Consider the following 21,032-nt stretch of genomic DNA (forward strand, 5'->3'; position numbering starts at 1 on the left):
TTAGTAAGTGGAGTTGGATCTTGAGCAGTTTTTAAATGACTTTAATACTATGTTTCAAGGGAACTCTTAAATTGCTTCTTCTCTTAAAAATCTTTTCCTTGAAGGCTTATCTAAACTGGATAAAGCAAGATGAAGACATTTCTCCTGGCCCTAGTGTTTCTAAATTTTCCAATTTAGCCCATGAAGGAAACAATAACAACAATAAATCTTCTAGTAGCTTGTTATTTCATAATAATAATAATAATAAATTTGTTGGACTTTCTCTGGCCAAATGAACTCTCTGGTCCAGCATGTGCTAACTCTTTGGTTTGTTTTACTTAATCTGATAAACATTTTCCTATCCTAATTGTCCTCATTTTCACTGATCTCATGGATCATGGTTCTGTTTTTCAGGAGGCATCTGATTCTACGCTCATAGCCGCCAGGCCAAGTCAGGGGGCAGGTATCTAACTATAACATGCTCTTCAAGGGAAAGGCTAGAAGGTGGGCTTTCCTATGAAATTACTGTTTCCAGTAGCTTAAAACAACTTGTCCTTCCTTAGTCTGCCTTGAGGATCTTCTTTGGTCTTCAGAAGAAACTTTGCTTCTCTCTCTCATCATCCTATTTTTCTTCCAAAAAATCTATCAGACAAATAATGTTTCCTGTTGCCACACTGAAACCTTTCTGCAACCATTGCTCCTCCTTCAGATTTTATATTATGTTTTAATCATTCATTCCACTCTACCTCTTGTGTTGTTAAAAATACACTTTCTTTTTCCAGCCTCGCCCTTCTCCCAGCACCATGCCTGCCATTTTTAAAGAGCCATCCACTTTTCCAGGATCTTACATCATCTAGGCTCCTTAAAGAGACCATCACCAGAGAGATTTTTGTTCAATGAATATTCTTACAGTTTAACCAATCAGGAAAGAAAAACTAAAAAAATCAGACAAAGAAACAAGGCAGTTATCACAAGTGAATCAGGGACTAGAAAGGGCAGGTATTCCATTAGTAAATTTTGTCTTATGATAGGGATTGAGAACTTGTGGTTTTGTTTCAGAGGTGATACTCTGATTTTTGCATATGTTTATATTTAATAGTAAGGGAATGATTTTCAAATTTTCCACGGGAGAAACTTTGACTTGGTTCTCCTAAGTGGGCTCCCTCTTCGGCATACTTACTGAAAAGGACGAGGCTGGCGTTGGTCATCCCCAGATTGTTGGCAGCCACACATGTATAGTTGCCATAGTGCTCCTCAGTGACATTGGTCACTGTCAGGGAAGACTGGCCCTCCGTGCTCTTAATCTCAAGGCCATTGGCACTATTTATCCTAAGGGTTCAAACACAGAAGAGTAAAGAGAAACAACTATGAAGATTTGGTGCAGTCATTTATTTTTCATCTTTTAAACTGAAGAAAAGGGAGCGAAAGGAAGTAGTTAGAGCTTGTTGCTCCTGCTCAATTCCTCATTTTAATGGCACAGTCCCAAAGTATCAGAATCAAAGTCTACCAATGGAGACAGCTCGGGAACAGATGAGTTTCACTGGGCTTTGGTTTCTGTTCCAGGCAAGAAAGACATGCAGGTGGAAACTGCCCACTCTGTGCATGTAACTTGCATGCTTTGGGGCTGGAGTCTAAGAGCTACAGTCCCAAAGCACCAGGTAAAAAGCCTTGGAAAAGGAATAGTCTAATTGGAAAGACCTAGTAATTACAGCTAGGGTGGGTGTTTCATCAAGGCTTCTGGTTTCCCTTGCTGAGCAGGTGAGACCCAGGGGGGCACAGCAGATTGGGAACAAACCTGGTGTCATCTCGGTACCACTCAAAGTCAGGCGCAGGCACTGCCGAGGCTTCGCATTTGAGGGAAGCTTTTCGGCCGGTGGTGGCTTCGTTGCTCTTGGATTCCGTGATAGTGGGAGGATCTATAGGAAGGACAGACAGACAGTTTAGTTTACATGAGCTTTGGATGGCGCACCAGAATTTCCACACCAAGAGGAATTAGAAAGAATAGTGTGACTGCAGAGGAGCAGGACCAAAACCGCCTTAAAGCTCCATTTATGTGAATGATGTGATTGGCTGAATGGGACTGATCACTAGAAAACTAAATGAAAATAAGAGATCAGTGAAACTGTAGACTTGGTTTATTTAAATGTGACACTGAAAAGGGTTTTATGGAAATGAAGTCTAGGACTTCTTTTTCTCTTCCAATAGATCATCCGTTATTCCAATCACAGGTTATCATATTTACATAGTTTTTTCTTTTCTTTTTGTACATTAGGTGGTTGATACTAAAGGACTTGGGATTTGAAATGTGTAATCTGAGCTTTTTTCTTTTTCACCTTCATCACATTCTTCATTATTATTGTTACCTTCAGAGATGGTAGTAAGAAATCTGACGAAAATCATAGAGCCCTAAAGTCCTTTTAGCTCAGGCTTAGCCTGATACCACTGCAAGAATTCAGGAAAACAAACTGATGTTAAATAATTGCTATACTGTTTTCCCTCCTCTGTGTTCGTTATTTCCATTCTCCAGGTCAGTTTTGCTTTTATGAGTGAGAGTGCAGTCTGAAGTCTATCATGGTACATGAATATCTTCCTGGGGTTCCATCTTCTCTCTTTGGCTGCTGAACACTTGATTTTTTCTGCTTAGTACTGGGCCCACAAAACTGTGACAGCCTTGAAATGAGCTCAGAAATACATACTAATTTTCCATGATTCTCTCAAGCAATCCCATGGAAAGTGGAACAAGGGTTTACAGGATCACAGGACTCAGCCACAAGGGTAAACTTAAGCTCTAGGCTTGAGGATGCTGTGTTTGTGCAATTTATGGACTTTTCAAGGAGAAAAAGACTTCTGTCCAAAGGTCATTTGCCAGAAAATGGCAACTTGGCTGTGTGTACATGGATAAAATAGACCCAAATCACCTGTTTATATTTTATAGATGAAAAACCTTATTTGGGTAAATTAGTGAAGTGAACTTCAGTATTAAAAAATCATTGAATTCACCTCTGCTCTTTAGCACCTGGTTCAGCTCACTTTTTTTTCAGGGTTTTATCTTCATAATCAAAAACTATTTTCCAAGTTTTCTGCCTCTAGAAGATCTGGATTCTTTTAGTTTAAAAAGGTGTACAAAAGCATCAGGTTAGTCTGCAATTTTCTCCCCCATTTCATTTTCACATGAGCTTGGGCGTCTTTAAATTACTGTCAGAGAGAGGAGGCGTTACAGTACACCTGGAGAGCATGGCCAGCCCATGCGTAAACACGTGCCAGAGAGGGAGGGGTTGTTGTTCTGTTTTAGATTGATCTCCTCATTCCTGTGGAGACACAGAAAGGCAACATGGAGAGTGGAAAGAACCCTGGACTAGAACCTAGGCTTGCTGGAATTTAGTCTCTGTTTGGTTGTGTGGACTTCCCATCACACACTATCTTTCTGAGCCTTGGTTTTATTATTTATAAAATGAAGGAACAACACATTAGAGATCTATAGAGTATTTCTTCAACTTGGAAAAAAAAAGGCCAGTTCTAACCCAAACAGCCTATTCATCACAAATGGGTAGTATGAGGACCCAAGTGTATTTTCATATCTTTAATCCTTAAATTGCTAATTTCAAAATTGTAACTCATTTATCTAATATATGGGTTGGGGGGTCAGGATTAGCAACCAGAAATAGAAACTGGAGGTCTAATTTTGACTCTTAACCAGAGCTGTGGCCTGGTCAAATGTCTGTACCCCTTTGAGCTTTTTCTTTCTCATATTTTCAAATAAGAAATTGGTTTAAAATGATCACCAAGTTTCCTTTTAAAATTCTTTCATTCTGTAATTGGTTATGTCAATTGTTACAGCACATGAGTTCAGAGGTTAATGTAATGATTTAGAGGTAGTGGTATGAGGGAGGTATTTGTACAGAGACGGGGCATTGAGTAAAAATTAAGAGCTTGGAATTAAAGTTTGACAGACCTGAGCTCAAATTTATTCTCTGTCCTTTAGCATTAAGAGAGCTCATTACTTTGTCTAGAGTCCCACTGTTGCAATATCGTCATCTAAACATGCTGGAACCAGGTGCAGGGGGGACCATTTGGAGATTGCTGAAGGAACCCAGAGATAGCCTGCACTAGGTTTATGATAAAGGGGATGGAAAGGAATGAACAGGACAGATTTGAGACAGAAGATATGGGCTGCAGAACGGACAAGATTAGTTGTGAACGGTGAGGGAGGAGTATCAAAGATAACACCCAAGTTTCCAACCTGAGTATCCACGTGATGCCATCCACTGAATAATGTTAGTTCCCCATCTTCACCACTTTGCTGTATTAGGTTAGGCTCTTACATTGCTAATAACCCTACAATCTGTAGAATGTTGAGCAGAAGGCTGATCTTGTTTGTGAGTCTGTGGGTTTGTTTAACTTCTCAATTTGTAAAATGAGTTTTCACCAGTGTTTATGAGTTTCTGGAGCTACCTGGTTAACAGTGTGATGACCAGCCCTAACCTGGGCCAGACTCCATGTTTTCCATCGCCTCCACCCTGGAGCTCATAGTTGGAGTACCTCAACATATTAATAGTCCATGGTGGAGGTCTTCCAGCCCTCATACAAGTCATACAAGTCCGTGCTGTACAGTTTTACGGAAACGTTCTTCCTCACTCTGGATGTTTCCTTCCGTGTGGTGGGTGGGAGCTTACTTAGCAAACCTCCTTGTTCTGGAACCCAGGGGGTGATTTTTCTACCAGAAAAATTAGGGAAGAACAAACTTGGTCTGTTTGCTTCATCTCTCTTCTTTCTTTCTTCTGGGACCAGACTTCTGGTGGGGATCAGAGGTTCTCTGCTTCTCCAGACTGATGTCTTACATAGTCTCTCTCCTTCCTGCTCTCATGTGGGCAGGCCTGTCCTGGTCCAGGGCTGCCATATCTGGGGAGGTGGATGGGGCACACCAAGTTATTACCTCTAACCACGTTGACTTCTCACAATAGGGGCAATTGGGCCTCCTGTATGTCTCTTTTACTAATTTCTCAGAACCTGAATAGCTAAGTAGTAAGCTATTTATTGGCTTTCCCAGGTGGGCTAGTGGTAAAGAACCTGCTTGCCAATGCTGGAGACATGAGACACAGGTTCAATCCCTGGGTCGGGAAAATCCCCTGAAGAAGGGAATGACAACCCACTCCAGTATTCTCGCCTGGAGAATCCCAGGGACAGAGGACCCTGCCAAGCTACAGTCCATAGGATCACATACAATCAGATACAACTGCAGTGACTTAGCACACATACACACACACACACAGGACCTTGGCAAGCTACAGTCCATAGGATCACATAGAATAAGACACAACTGAAGTGACTTAGAGCATGCATGTGCACATACACACACACACACACACACAAGCTATGTATTAGCTCCTTAGAGATGCCAGCATGGTGAGGGTGGTGTTGAACTAGGCTGGAATACTTTTAAATGCATTGATCTTGGGACAGGATTAACTGGTCAGTTATAAAGGCCAAACACTTGTTCTTCTCCTTGAACGTCTAGGAAGTTTCTCATACCAAGGTGTAGTCACAGAGAATGATAAATGTATGAATAGTTCATTACTTCTAGTATTTCTCAAATGACACAATGGTCTGTTCCATTCCATAGCTTATTGGAATGAACATTTCAAAATTCATTTGTAATGAACTTTGTATAGGTGAGGCTAAGAAAGTTATTACAAATCATATCGTGGCACATCTAGTATGGTTAAAATAATAGATGTCCTCGCTCAAAATACAGTTATAATTAAATGTGGCTTAATAAAAATGCTGCACAGAGGCCCATTGTTATTCTTTACATGACTTTGCAATAGCTTACAATTGTCAGAGGACTCTTCTGGTTATTACATTAAAATTTCGGGTTCTGAAAATATTAATAAGGGCTTTCTTCTCATATCACCATCAACAAGACTCTTTCAACTAGAATGAACATGATAACAATGATAGTGGCCTAGCAAACAGAATATCACTCATTTAATCTTCCCAGTGTTTGGAATAATAGTATAAAGGAGCAAAATTCTTAAGAAAAGATTCAATTTATAGACATTTACCATGTGTCAGCACTCCCCTAGGCTTTATTTATTCTTTTCATCTAAATAGTAGCCCTAGAAGTAAGGATTATTAACCCTATATTATGAATGAGAAGGCAGGTCTGCAGAAGGTTAGTTAATTGTGCAAATTCACACAACCAGCATTTGATAGAGTATATATTTGAACTCATGTTCTGAAGCCCGTGCTCTGAACTTCTCTGTATTTCCATTTGAATGAGTTCCTCTGGAGAGAAATTAACTCCTAATACGCAAGAACACCATTTCGGAGAGCATGCTGGTAGCTTAAAAGGTAGATGTTACATATTTCAGCTATCATAAGGCGCCCAAAATGGCACAACATGCACTGGGACAGTGGGTATAAACCCACATTAGAAATCAGGATTTGTGGGCTCAATTGCTGCTTCTGCACTTAGGTTGTGGCCTCTTGAGGGTGACATGTTAACTTCTTAGAGTCTCTCACCTTTGAGTGGAGATAATAAGACCTTCCTACCTGTCTCACAGGTTTGATGAAAAACCAAATGAAGTCTCATATATCAGAGCATATTTATCACCTGAAGAGATTACATTTATTATTATTATTTTTACTATTTCTCACATGATATCTTGGAAGGAAAGAGGGCTTTGGAGTTAGACCTGGGCAGAGTCCTGTCTCTACCACTCACAGGCTATTTGGTCTTATGGCAGACAATGCTGACATTCTCTGAGCTCTGTTTTTGTCCTCTGCATGGGATGATTTGATTATCCCCCCGGGTTAATGTGTGATGGTGGGCCAACTGGGTGGGGAGCAGAGAACATCGGCAATAAGAGTGTCATTGTTTTCACAGAATTTAAAAATAATAAAACTAAAAGTTGTCTTTTTTTTTTTTTTTTAAAGATCACCATGTACCAGCAATACTAAACCAAATATACCAAAAACTGTCCGTGATAAAGTAGGTCATTACTCCTTTTGTGGAGCAGGCCAGGTCCCATACACTCTTCCTTGGTTGGCCACTGTTGGTGAGGTGATTACAGTGAATCATACAAAATCTCCAATAGAGTCTTGGTACTCTGGAGGTTTGCAGGAAATGGTGGTTATTGCTCACATTGCAAAGTTACAGTACAAAATTGCAGTACTCTCGATTCTTACTGAATAGTTCATCTGACAATCCCATAATAGATTCACAGACATTAGGATGTGTCTTCCCTGGTGGCTCAGATGGTAAAGCATCTGCCTGCAATGCGGGAGACACGGGTTTGATCCCTGGGTTGGGAAGATCCCCTGGAGAAGGAAATGGCAACCCACTCCAGTATTCTTGCCTGGAAAATCCCATGGACTGAGGAGCCTGGTAGGCTACAGTCCATGGGGTTGCAAAGAGTCGGACACGACTGAGCGACTTCACTTTCACTTTCACTTTACTGACATCATCCCCAACACAGAGTAAACTGCAGGTTGTCATGGAGAATAGAGAGGTGTAGCCATGAAGTTTTAGAGAAGGTAGCCAGTCTCGTTCCATATGGAGCAGTTATTTTCCTCAACTTTTATCATTAGATGATGAATCAAAGTATTGAAGAGTTCAGTTAAAATACAGATACATTATCTGGAGACAAAGGATGTGCCCGGTCACAGTTGTGGAAAATACGGTAGGTAACCTCGCTTCCTTTAATACATGGCTATTGAATGTAAGGGTGAGCTTTAGAAATGCCAAGGTCCCATGTCCCACAGCACCTGGTTGGGTTGGTTAGCTCTGGACACCAGAGTGCAGGTAGAGCTGAGTTCAAAGGGAGAAAAGAAGGAAATAAAAGTAACAGAGTGACAGTGTGATCGTAGTTGGAGGGGTAGCTGTGGAAAAGCTGCTGGCAGGAATATGAGCTGCTCAGTGGGTTTGGTGGCAGCAGGCCTGACAGCTGGGGGCAGATCTTGAGAAAAAGTTCTCTAAGAATAGGTAAACCATCCAGTATAAGAAGACTCCAAATAAAATTCAGCCCTCTGGCAGCCCACTCCATTGTTCTTGCCTGGAGAATCCCAGGGACGGGGGAGCCTGGTGGGCTGCGGTCTATGGGGTCGCACAAAGTCAGACAAACTGAAGTGACTTAGCAGCAGCAGCAGCACTTGCTGAACACTTACTATGCACTAGACATTATCCTTGGGATACTGGGATAAGACAAACCCATGAGTAACTACTTTTAACTCTCCGTGAGAACTGAAATTGAGGAATTACATCTAGAACCGGTAAATGGAGGACAGTTGTCCTTAGGGTTGGTATATGGATGAAATTGGTAGCTAAATTCTAAGATATGAGAAAATAGAAGTCGTGCCTACTGAATGAAATTTTACTAAGTTTATTTAGTTGAAGAGATTTCAGGTCAATAATTTAGCTTCTGTAAATTCTGGGACCTCCTACCACTTAGAAAATAGATTTTGCATGTCTAATGCAAATGGTTGTGCACAGTGCTGTAGATCAGCTGTGGAGAAGGATTATCCAGTGAAATCGCTCAGTTGTGTCCGACTCTGTGCGACCTTGTGGACTGTAGCCTACCAGGCTTCTCTGTCCATGGGATCTCCAGGCAAAGATACTGGAGTGGGTTACCATTTCCTTCTCCAGGGGATCTTCCCGACCCAGGGACTGAACCTGGGTCTCCTGCATTGGAGGCAGATGCTTTAACCTCTGAGCTAGCAGGGAAGCCCTGGATTATCCAAGAGGAATAAAAAGGAGAGACTGTAAGATCCAGCTTGTGAACTAAACAGAGGAACTGTTTTGTCTCTTTTGTTTACTGCTCTAGCTTTCAGTGCCCTGCAACAAATATCTGTTGGCAACTGAGTAAATATCAATGAGATGCAAGTAGGAAAAAATTACCAGCACTGGGATTTTTTTTTTAAGTGGTACTCTGAATCAGTTTCATTATGATGATCTATTCAGCCATTAATTCTCTTAGTCATTCTGCTCCCCTGACCTAATTGCAAACCTTGTGCCTTGAAACGGAAGCAGAATCAGCTTAAAGAAAAGGCCATCTTCACAGTACAACAACCACTTGTGCTCAGCTGTGGCCAGCTCTTTGCGACCCCGTGGACTGTGCCCACCAGGCTCCTCTGTCCCTGGGATTCTCTAGCCAAGAATGCTGAAGTGGGTTGCCATTTCCTCCTCCAGGAGATCTTCCTGACCCAAGGATCGAACCTGCATCTCCTGCATTGGTAGGCAGATTCTTTAGCCACCTGGGTAGGCAGGCTTATATGAGGTGATGAAGGTGATGCTGGAAATTTGTCAGTTTCGATGAATTTTGCTAACCAGACCTCAAACTGTAATTTCATCTTGGAGACTTCATCTTTTTAATACAAATGCATTTAAGTACGGTGAATTGTTTGAACAGGACAACAGGTGCAGTGCCTAGTTGTTTTAATATAATATAAACACAGCTTAATGAAGTGCTGGTAATAAGGTGTTTCCAAAGGACACTGACTTAGAATATGCTTCTTGATTTGTGACCAATAGCAATGTTCAAAGTCTGGAGAAATGTTAAGAGAGAGCAGAATTTACCTGTGAGCGTGTGGGTCACCTATTCATTCAGTAAATATTTACTGAGCAATTTTTATAAAGCATGTGTTAGGTGCTGCTGTTTAGGACAGGCTGGCTGACTAAGCTCATTTTAGTTTTCTGTGTAATTTCTTATGACGTCTTTTTAGCATCTTGAGGCTCTGTACATATTCTTCTGTGGTTCACTCATCACTTGGAAAAGCTCACATTTTTATAAAAGGCTTTTCTTGAAAATTATCAGTATTTTCTTCTGTTCTAAGCTACACTTCAGGGACAGTCAAGAAGGAGCAGTGTCAGACTAATTGCACTAATAATAATAGGACCCAGGCGGCTGGCTTTGATCTAGGGAACCATCTGCAACGCCGACCGCTTTGATGTTTCACACAATGGAAGCATAAATATTTTCAATGTACTCCATGATTGGACTTTCAGAAATCTAATTAAGATGAAGGTCAATTAAGAGAAAATAAAATCTTAACTCCGAAAGTCAGAGAAGAGGTGGAAGAGGACGGCATGGCTGTATGTACATAAAAGAAGCTGGCTAACCTAATTATAAACTTATATCAACACCAGAGAAATTGCCTTTCATGTGAAAAAAAGGTCCTAAAGCATTTTATAACATTGAGATCATTAATGTGTCTTTGAAACACACCCAGGACTGGAAAAGAATAGTAATACTGGCATTTCAAATCTCTATTACTTAAAAAATAATCACAGATAGTGACAGGATAAAAACACTTCGGACCTTATCAAACGCAGCCCCTTGCTTCTTGGAAATGAGTGCCATAGATGATACAGTGGCGTTGTATCTGTGGATCCATCGAAGTCTGGTGTGAAGGGGATTTCGCTTTCTGTTTCAGAAGGCTGCCAGGCTGGAGAAAGGCCATGGGAAAGAGCGCAGCCCAGAATAGACCAGGTCACCTAAGGCAAGTTTCCTTGGTTCTCTATGCCTCTGTTTCCAAATTTTAAAAATCAGACTAAGGATGATTATCCTATGAGTTTGCTGTGAGGATTAAAGCTGAAATATAAATCCCTTAGTACATACTAAGAGTTGAAAACACCTGTTCCAAGGAAAGGCATGGGCTTTAGAATCACAGACTGGAGTCTGAATCCCTTTTCTCACCCTTGCTTTCTGTGTCACTTTGGAAAGGCAATTATACCTCCTTGGGTTTTAGTGTTTCAAACCCTGAAACAGAGTCATTGGTATCTACCTGGCTAGGCACTTCATACAGAACCAGCAGCACCTAGGTCAATGGCATGGAAGGCTTAAGATGGTGCAAAGTACCTTATCACCGTCCAAAGCATATTTTCAAATACGGGTTAAGATGTCTATGCATGTGTGACTGTGTGCTTTTGGGCATGTGTGTATATATGTCATCTGCACGTCTGTGTCTGTGTGAAGTATGTACGTGTGTGTGTGTGCATGTTAAACACACAGGAGAGAAGAACTGACAGGACACACTTTTGTCCCTGTCACTAGCCACAATTATGTGATGTGGAACTTGAATGACATGGAAAGTCACTCCTCGCTGAACAGGGTAAACGAATTCTCTTTATTCCTTTGCTGGGTGACACACATCATGTGGATCTGCCCCTGCCTCCCCCTCTTCTCTTTTGAACTACATCTAAGGATCCTTTCATCTGAGAAGTTCAAAGTATGCCCACTTACCTATGCATCTTACTGAAATCTTCCTTTCTAATCTGCCCATACTTGGGGACAAATACATAACCAATATTAACCTCTCAGGTATCCCCTGTCTCCATCAGGGACACATGGTATCTGACCACGGTGGCTTAAGTTTGTTTCCAAGGCCAATTAGCTCAATGGCCGAGGATAAAATATGATCTTGAATTATTCTCTTCTGACAAACAATCCATTAAGATGGAAATTCCAGCTAAAGCAGATACGAATTGTTGTTTTTGCCAAAGTGGTGTGACCTTGGTCTTCACAAAGACCAGAAGAGTGATTGCCTGAACTGCTAGTGCTGTCTGATCATGTTTTCTTAATTCTATAGTCCGAGTAAAAGACGGAGTGTATTGTTAAATGCATTATGGGTTATATTTAGAATTGGTACAGTTGATTTATCAAATTCAAAGGCCAAGTCCTGCCCTTGGATATGTCCAATGTACAAATGTGCATCCCTGACCAGAGAAGCATCTGCTTGGAATGCAATGTTCTCTTGCTAACAGGATCGGTAGAACTCGCGGGGGGTGGAGGCGGGCCCTGGGCACATGGCCTCTGCCGGCTCCTGCCATACTCACAGTTCACAGTGACCTTGACTTGTTTGACATCCGCCGAGGAGACCTCATTGGCAGCTTTGCACTCGTATTTGCCTGACTGCTCCCTGGTGATGCCGAGGATCTCCAGATATTCTTCTTCTCCTTCAAATTCTCTTCCTGAAAAACAGAGGTTTGCATGATTTTTTTAAGTTTAAAATATGCAGCAGATCACTTTTTTTTTTTTAAGAAGCAATAAATCCACATGGCTTTTCAATAATTTGATAGTGTTCTTTGTCTGAGGTCAGGCTCTATGGATGCAGACCTCAAGATAAAAAGTCATGTGAAAATGATCAAGGAGGCAGTGTTCTCAGGAAAAACTGGTAGGGGAGTGGGAAAATGGGATCTGGGAGAGAAAGGAGCCAAGCCAGGGAGCAATGCCAATGCCAAATCTTGTTTCATAGCGGGCAACCTGGCTCAGTTCCCCAGGGAGCTCTGGGCACAGCATGGAGCCCAGTTCCAAGTTGTCCCCATCAAGAGTCAAGAACCTGGAATGTTTATACATCACACTCATCAGTCACTGGTTAAAAGCTTAGAGCAAAGTGGAAATTGTGGGGAGGGGCATGCCAGTTGTAAAGGGCTCAGAGGGGCAGCCCCGAAGGGCTGAATCATCCATTAGACCACATTGCAAATCACACTTTCCACTAAAGTTGTTATTAGGACAAGCTGCTTCCTTTTGAGAAGCTGTCACTCTTCTCTCCCAGCTTACGTGGAATTCTGTTCACAAAGGTCATGTCCGAAACCCTGTGTTGTAGTTATGGCTTCCTTCTTCAGTACCAAACCACATCATACATGAGACTTTCAGGGCATGGACCAGATCCATAAGAATGTGCTGCTGACAGCTCATTTTGTCACATGGTGGGGTGGGGTTGGCTAGGGAGCTAAATATCACTGGCCTAATTCATTGGAAGCAGGGGTCTGCAGGCCCATTTTGGAAAGCTGCACAAAGCTGGATGTGTCCATTTTTATAAAGAAATCTCAAGATAGTCAGGTTTGTTAATTAAATTACTTTCTTTCTGCAGGTGCAGGGGTGAGACATAGAGGGGGAGGAAGAGAAAAAGGCGAGAGAGAAGGTTAAGAGGAATGGGGATTGAGTAGGGAAGAGTTTGGCCAGAAAGTCCTACAGACTGCAGCTAAATTCAACTTCCATCCCCCTCAAGTTACCAACGCCACTGCTGTTGCATTAGAACAGAGTAGCTGGGAGGGTCCTAGAGGACACAGTCCTGCCACTGTGAGGAGAACCTGCTCCTGGTCCTTCTACACTAAATGGTACTGAATAATAGCTCTGTTCAGATACTACAGGCTGCTTTCCTTTTCTGGAAATTCTCTGAAGGCCAAATCAACATAACAGCCAGCCAGCAGAGAGACAAATTCACTGTCTAAATATGTCAGCTAACTCTGTTAACTAGGTTCCAAATAGAAGCTAGTGCCTCTTTGATAACATCCTTTAACACAGCTGTCAGCTCTTAGGTTTCACGTCTTCTGTTAATTGTCACTATCACTAGTTTTGAGGAAACTTTGCAATCCCAGGAACAAAAAGGCAATAGTTATAATAATTTGGTTTGGAGTCCTGCACATTATCAAGTACATGCTTCTACTGAGAATTTTATAGAATTAGTCTGTAAGTGCCTAGCTGCATATGGGCTTCCCTGGTGGCTCAGTGGCAAAGTATCTGCCTGCCAATTCAGAAGACATGAGTTCCATCCTTGGGTGGGAAGATCCCCTGGAGAAGGATATGGCAACCCACGCCAATATTCTTGCCTGAGAAATCCCATGGACAGGGGAGCTTGGTGGGCTACAGTCCATGGGGTCAAAAAGAGTCATACACAACTTGGTAGCTAAAAGACAACATGTACCTGCATATTACAGTATGCATAGGAACAAGTTCCATTCCAAGAGCACATTCCTAAGGCCAATTTGTCCATAAGTTCAACAAAGTTAGCCTAGGTACCCAACTAACATAATCAACTATATAGTAATGTAATGTAATGTGTTTATAATACTTTTCACACAAATAATACATAAAAATAGAAATAAAGAAAACATTTTTAATCTAATAGTACAGTATCTTGAAAAGTACAGTACTATAGGACAACAGCTGGCATACATCTGTGTACAGGCAAGAAGAGTTACTGACTAGAGGAGGAAGAGAAGATGAGAGATAGGAGTTGAAGAGTCATCAGCAATAGGAGATGAAGGGCAAGCTGCAATTTCACTCATGCCTTATGTGACTAGACATGCAAGGGCGCATTCGCATCTTTGAAAGTTTGCAACTTGAAGCTTTGTATATAGGAGACTTACTGCATTTATAAAATGCTATTTTTTTTCTTCCTTTTGTTTTCACCTTTTTTCTTCTCCACACTCATGCAAGTTGTCAGATCTGACTTCTCATGCCACAGAAGTTGAATGTGGTAAGAAAGAAAACAGAAATCTTGGAAAGGGTGACAATCTACTTTACTGGATTAGCTGGGAAGAATTCGGGCTTGGGGGAGACAAAAAGAGCTTTCCAGCATCCTTGCAACCATGAACTTAGAGTCATGCCAACTAAGTGATGCTAAGAATCTTCAAGCTAAATATAAATACTCTGAAGACAAATGGCAACACTGACAACTGCAGACTGAAACAGGACAAAGCTCATTAAAAATCTGGAGTGCAAAAGCGGGATTCACAGTAAAGACAGCATTATTGATTTTGAGAATAATGGTGGATTATAATGAAAAAAGAATTAAAGATGAGTTCAGAATAGTTTGGGATTTTTGCCCTGCTCTGCTTCCACATCCATTAGCTTCATTCCTAGGTACAGAGTTGTTAGTAGAAGAAAGAGAAAAGGACTATCGTTTTCTTATAAATGGCCAACAACACTGAATTCTTTTCCCATCCCGTAAAATAACTAGAAATGCTGAGCAATGAATCCCTCTCTTGCATTTTCTTTCAAGTAGTCATGTATGGATGTGGGAGTTGGACTATAAAAAAGCTGAGTACTGAAGATTTGATGCTTTTGAACTGTGGTGTTGGAGAAGACTCTTGAGAGTCCCCTGGATTGTAAGGAGATTGAACTAGTCCATTCTAAAGGAGATCAGTTCTGAATGTTCATTGGAAGGACTGATGCTGAAGCTGAAACTCTAATACTTTGGCCACCTGATGCGAAGAACTGACTCATGTGAAAAGACCCTGATGCTAGGAAAGATTGAAGGTGGGAGGAGAAGGGGATGACAGAGGATGAGATGGTTGGATGGCATCACCAACTCAATGGACATGAGTTTGAGTAAACTCTGGGAGTTGGTGATCGGCAGGGAGGCCTGGTGTGCTGCAGTCCATGGGGTCACAAAGAGTCGGACATGACTGAGCAACTGAACTGATCTTGCATTTTGAGTTTCTGAAAGGTATAAACCAGTTCCAGGCATCAGAAAGATGATTTTTAGCAAGAACCAAAGCCCTGTCCATTTGGGAAGATGGCACCTGTGAAAGTAAACACTGCGATGAATTAGGAAAAAGTAAAGTAAAATTTATTGGTTTTGGCATCTGGGATTCTCACATGAATACCAATGTAGGTATTCATCATCTCATTTTTTCCTGATGGTGTGTTAGTCACTGAGTTGTGTCTGACTCTTTGCAACTCCATGGACTGTAGCCTGCCAAGTTCCTCTGTCCATAGAATTCTCCAGGCAAGAATACTGGAGTGGGTTGCCATTTCCTTCTCCAGGGGATCTTCCAGACTCAGGGATTGAACCTATGTCTCCCACATTGCAGACAGATTCTTTACCATTTGAGCTATCTGAGAAGCCATGAAAAGCAGATAATAAATCAAATCTTCATGGGATGAATTTTCAATCTGATGTGTTTAGGAAGAATTCACCCAATACTACCTCAGGATAAAGGGGGAGTTTTCCTTTAAATGTCCTGCCCATAAGGCAGAAGGGTCACTTTGTTTCTCCCATGCTAGCTCTTCTACGCTCTGAAGGCCGCCTGTCTCTCCGGCACACACTGTGCACAGCTGGTCCATCAGAGCAGGGGATTTTCAAGACGCTAACCAAATATAGTTAAGAGAAACTAGATGGTCTTCCCTCATTCAACAATCTTGACAAAAATTTAAAATATCAAATAATATCTCTGGGCCCTTCTTGTCATTCTTCCTTTATCTCTTGGATCCTTCAGTGGGACCTCTTATCCTGCCACTTTTTGCTAGTGTATTTCTCTTGTACCCACAGGACACTATGCCTACAACACACAATCTCTCACTTGATCATTTCTCATTAATCCACTGTGATTTGAGAGGAAATGGGCTTTTTTTCAGTTGCTAGAAAGTCAAAAAACCAGACTAAAATTCCTTGGAGACTGTGTCTTGCAATATCCCCGTGCACAGCACGGAGTCTAACACAGACTGCTACTGGTTGCCATTTCTTTCTCCAATGCAGGAAAGTGAAAAGTGAAAGTGAAGTTGCTCAGTTGTGTCCGACTCTTAGAGACCCCACGGACTACACCCTACCAGGCTCTTCTGTCCATGGGATTTGCCAGGCAAGGGTACTGGAGTGGGGTGCAATTGCCGTCTCTGTAACACAGACTAGTTACTCAATAAACATTCGTTGAGTTAGCTTAACTGAAAGAGGAAACAACAGCAGAAACTAGGGTCAGATTCAACACATCATCTCGCTTATGGGAACCAACTATTGGGAGGTAATTTCCATACCTTCTGTTCTTTCCGTGACAGAAGCTGATGTGTGCATTCACCCCCTTTTAATGATGCTAACAAAGAACAATTTCACTGGGGAAGGATGGATGTGCTGAGTATTGTGCTGTTGAAACACTGGATGGGGCATCTCTGGCAGTGTCCTGAGGATGTATCTGCTGTGGGTATTTATTATTTCAGGAGAAAGTGCAAGGCCCCAGGTAGAAATGGGCACAATGCCACTTTTTTTTTCATCTGACCAACTGCAGTTTCTTGAAGGCATGGACTACAACACATTTATCTTAAGTCGCAGAATTTTAAAATGCACTCAGATCTTGTTCCCCTCCCTTGGCCCTCATGTGTCTGTACCCTTCAGGGCACCTATTTTCCCATTCTTTCAGTTTCGGCAGACTAGCTGCTCTCAACCCAGGGGTCCTGTCACCATCTCCCTCTACTCTCTCAAAAGAAGACTCTTAGACCAGAGTCTGCCACTCCACCTGTTGGTAAATTCTCTGATGGAATATGGGCCCTTCTCATATTAGCCATAGTGTGGCTAATATGGGCCCTTCTCATTCCTATCATTTCAGCCCTGGTATAAATGTTTACTTGAAATGCAAATTTCAGTATTTTGGTATTTTAAACATCTCAACCTATTTCCACAAGCTTGCTCACGTCGCCGAACGTTATATTTATTCTGGGATCTGGCGTTTAGCTTAAATCTCCCTCTGCTTGCTGTGCTTTTGTGTCTCCTGGCAATACTCAGCTACCAGGCTAAATAACTTCTCGTCCTCCTCAGTGAATGTACCTTTCAAACTCATCACATAATTAGCATATTGCCCCTTAGCCACTGTTTACTCAAGTTGTACATATTAGTTCTTTTAATATTTCTTCGTAAGTCAGAGAGAAGGGCCTCGAGCTAATGGCAGGAGGAAAATGTTCCCTTCTGTGTTCCCTGATGTAGAGGCAAATCAGTCAGGAATAATGCCAATTAAAGCATACCAGGTGCTACCCTCTGAGTACAGTACCTTCAGAGGATCGTGCTTTGGTGAAATCTGTAGAGTTCACATCCAAGATGTTGATTTATGTAGATTTCCAAGGTCAACCAGACGTTTGGAAGCAAGCAGCCATTTGAAATTAAACACATGGCCTTGGTGTTTCTCTCTCTCCCCTTCTTTCCTTCTTCTCCTCTCTCCTCTACCCCCCTCCCCTTCAATATGCATACATACAAAGGGCTATGCATTTACATATAACCATTTAACTTTTAGGAAATAGCATGCAAATTCACTAACACCCAAATATCTGCTCACTAAACACAGCAAGCCTATTGAAAATTCTCCACGGTATGACATCCAATACCCTATTAAAAAAAAAAAAAAGATTGCTACCTTAATAATCATTATATCTGTCTTTCTTTTACCTTTATTTGAGATAGAGGAAACAAAATTTAGAAAGCTTGTTAAATTTGAGTGTTTTATGACTTTAAAGTAAAATTCCAAGGATTCTCACGTTAGGAAATGGATGAAGCATTTTCTCCACTATTCTGAGTTATATGTCTCACGTCTCTGTAGATCATTCTTTTACAGAAGGGAAGATGGGTTTTAAATGGGGTTGCCATTCCCATTATTAACCTAAATTGGAATATTTTCTAAGCGACTGTAAACACATTGGCTGTAAATACAAACACATATACATAGATTAATGAAAGGCAAAGAAGTGGCATTTGTCTTTCAGGTATATATGTATGTATGTATTTATGTATGTGGGTATTTGTGTGAGTCTGTGGTCAGAAAGGGGGCCAGTGAAGAGGGTGAGCAAAACCCAGCTATGAACTTCTACCTCTAAAAAGAAAAGAAAAAAAGGATCACAAATCAATGATGCCATTTGAAGTTTCCTGTGGCAACTTCAAATGCTGTAACAAGTTTCTGTTCTTACAGTACATTTCATGTTTTCATTTTTTTTAATCTTAAGGACATACCTGTTCCTGTTTTTGCTTCTTCCTTTTTTTATGCACATTACTTTCTGTACAGACATGCTTAAAAAAAGAAAAGAAAAGAAGAGAGAAACACAAGAAATCTAGAAAAAAAAATGCTTGTGATGGGGTTCTGTTTATATTTCCAGGCATGTCTCTAGATCCTTTGAAGTTTTTGTTTCTCTGCTTCACATTCTACCTGAGAGACATTCAGTGTTTGACAACATTTCTGTCCAAAGGTGGAAACAGCTTCTCATTCCCACTTCTCATCACCCATCAAGGGAGGGGTGAAGAGTGGTAACCGATCCATGATTGAATGAAGGCAGGGTAGGCCGCAGACACAGCTGCCAGAGCAGCAATCTTAAGAGAATAAGGAGACACAGGGAAGAACAATGTGTTGAAGGGAATGGGGGCGGGGGGGGGGGGGGTGGGGGTTGTGGATGGAGAGAACTGATACAATGAGGATGATTATAAGGAATAGTTAGAAGAATAGAAATGAAAGAATAGGGAATTCTCCAGAGACAGAGGCATCTGACTATTGATATTTGCACCTACATAGAAGGGAAGGGGTTGGTTACTCTGCTGTAGAAATGCTCCCTCTTTGAATAGTAAGACACAACAGGGTGTGGATTATGCAAATTGGCCCCATGCCTTCTGTGGCCCCAAAGGGTGTAGTTAGTACCCAGAAATCAGAGGCAAGCACAATGTCTGGAAAGATTCACAACCGGCTTTGACTCTATGAATGAGCATAGGGCAAATGAAGAAGTACACCCTGGCGTTATATTTCTTGGCATCCAGAGAGATCCAATTCATTACGGTTTGGGTTTTTGCTTTCATATACAAAAAATCAGCTAGCTGACATAGTTTGAGCTCAGCATCCAACCAGAAGCTGCCTTCCACACATCTTTTCAGGGCCATGTTGTTTTGTTATTGTGCTCATACTTAACCATTACCTCCTACTTGGTGTCAGTTTACAGAAACCATTCAGCCCTTCTAAATGCTAGGCTTGGAATCAAGATCCTCTATGTTTAGTCCTCTGATGGGGAATTGTATTGGTGACAGCTAATCTTCCACTGTAGGGACCATGTCTGGCTTTGCTCATCATTGTCCCCCTAATGAACAGCACAATGCTGAATGCTGGAGTGCTCAAGAAATATTGCAGGGGGACTGTGGAAGGAGCTTCCACTTAATAAACACATGTTAGATACTTTGCTAAGTGACTCAGACATTGCTGCTACTGCTGCTGCTAAGTTGCTTCAGTCGTGTCCGACTCTGTACGACCCCATAGATGGCAGCCCACCAGGGTCCCCCGTCCCTGGGATTCTCCAGGCAAGAACACTGGAGTGGGTTGCCATTTCCTTCTCCAATGCATGAAAGTGAAAAGTGAAAGTGAAGTCGCTCAGTCGTGTCCGACTTCGCGACCCCATGGACGGCAGCCTACCAGGCTCCTCCATCCATGGGATTTTCCAGGCAAGAGTACTGGAGCGGGGTGCCATTGCCTTCTCCGGACTCAGACATTATCCTATTTAATTCATAGTGGTGGCTCAGAGGATAAAGAAGCTGCCTGCAATGCAAGAAACCTAGGTTCCATCCCTGGGTTGGGAAGATACCTTGGAGAAGAGGATGGCAACACACTCCAGTATTGTTGTCTGGAGAATTCCATGGACAGAGGAGCCTGGTGGGGTACAGTCCATGGGGTTGCAAAGAGTCAGACAGGATTGAGCTACTTTCATACTCACACTATTAAGATGAGGAATCCAGGTTTAGAGTGTACCTTTAAGGAAATTTCCAGAGTTTGTAGTGATATTAAGGAAGAACACAGGTTTGAACCAGGTCTGTGGACATTTGGAGACTATTTCCCTATTTAGGCATGACTATTTTTATCAGTAGAGATTCTCGTTAGCTGAATTCTTAGCGCTGGGAATCTGCTCTAGTTCTGTCTTCTGAATATAAATATGAGGCTGAGAATGGGACACTTGGGGAATTTCCAAAACAGTGGAGCTCAGTTATAGGTAAAGAAAATAAAAAGACAGTCTTCAGTTTTTTCAAAGTTCCTCTACTTACCTTACTCATCAAGAGAATCAAATAAAGCAATCAATGAGAAAAAAGCTGGTATTTAAAAGTTTATACGTACTCATTTACAGAGGTCCTTCCAAAAGCAATATGAAGCCATTGTTGTACACAAATGCCAACAGACTGCAAAGGAGCTGCAGGAACAGTGTGAAAGTGCAAGTGAAGTCGCTCAGTCATGTCTGACTCTTTGTGACCCCATAGACTGTAGCCTACCAGGCTCCTCCATCCATGGGATTCTCCAGGCAAGAATACTAGAGTGGGTTGCCATTGCCTTCTGCAGAATGCACTTACATTAGGAAAGACTTACTGGGAGAAGTGAGTTTTCAGGAAGTTGAAAAACACAAGTGGAGAGAATCAGAGCCGGCGAATTGTAAAAGGGTGTGGCAATCTGGTTATCCTGCCTGAAATAGAGTTCTCCACACAGGAGAAATGAGCAGCGTGATATGACAGCAATACATAGGCTGGGGTGTGAAGGGTGGTGTGAAGACTCTGGACTT

At 41.8% G+C, this 21,032-nt stretch overlaps 1 protein-coding gene across 2 annotated transcripts in view; it reads right to left on the reverse strand.

The window, feature by feature from the left end:
- LSAMP (limbic system associated membrane protein) overlaps nucleotides 1-21,032 on the reverse strand; it is a 705,546-nt gene that overhangs the window by 34,231 nt on the left and 650,283 nt on the right. For both annotated transcript variants that reach the window (XM_068976041.1, XM_068976034.1), the window contains exons 4-6: nucleotides 11,813-11,947; nucleotides 1,775-1,895; nucleotides 1,160-1,308 (exon numbers count right to left, since the gene is read on the reverse strand). In XM_068976041.1, coding sequence (XP_068832142.1) covers nucleotides 1,160-1,308; nucleotides 1,775-1,895; nucleotides 11,813-11,947 — 405 coding nt within the window. The remainder of the gene's footprint in view (nucleotides 1-1,159; nucleotides 1,309-1,774; nucleotides 1,896-11,812; nucleotides 11,948-21,032) is intronic.

The sequence above is a fragment of the Capricornis sumatraensis genome, chromosome 1, assembly GCF_032405125.1.
Source record: "Capricornis sumatraensis isolate serow.1 chromosome 1, serow.2, whole genome shotgun sequence".
Taxonomy (NCBI): domain Eukaryota; kingdom Metazoa; phylum Chordata; class Mammalia; order Artiodactyla; family Bovidae; genus Capricornis; species Capricornis sumatraensis.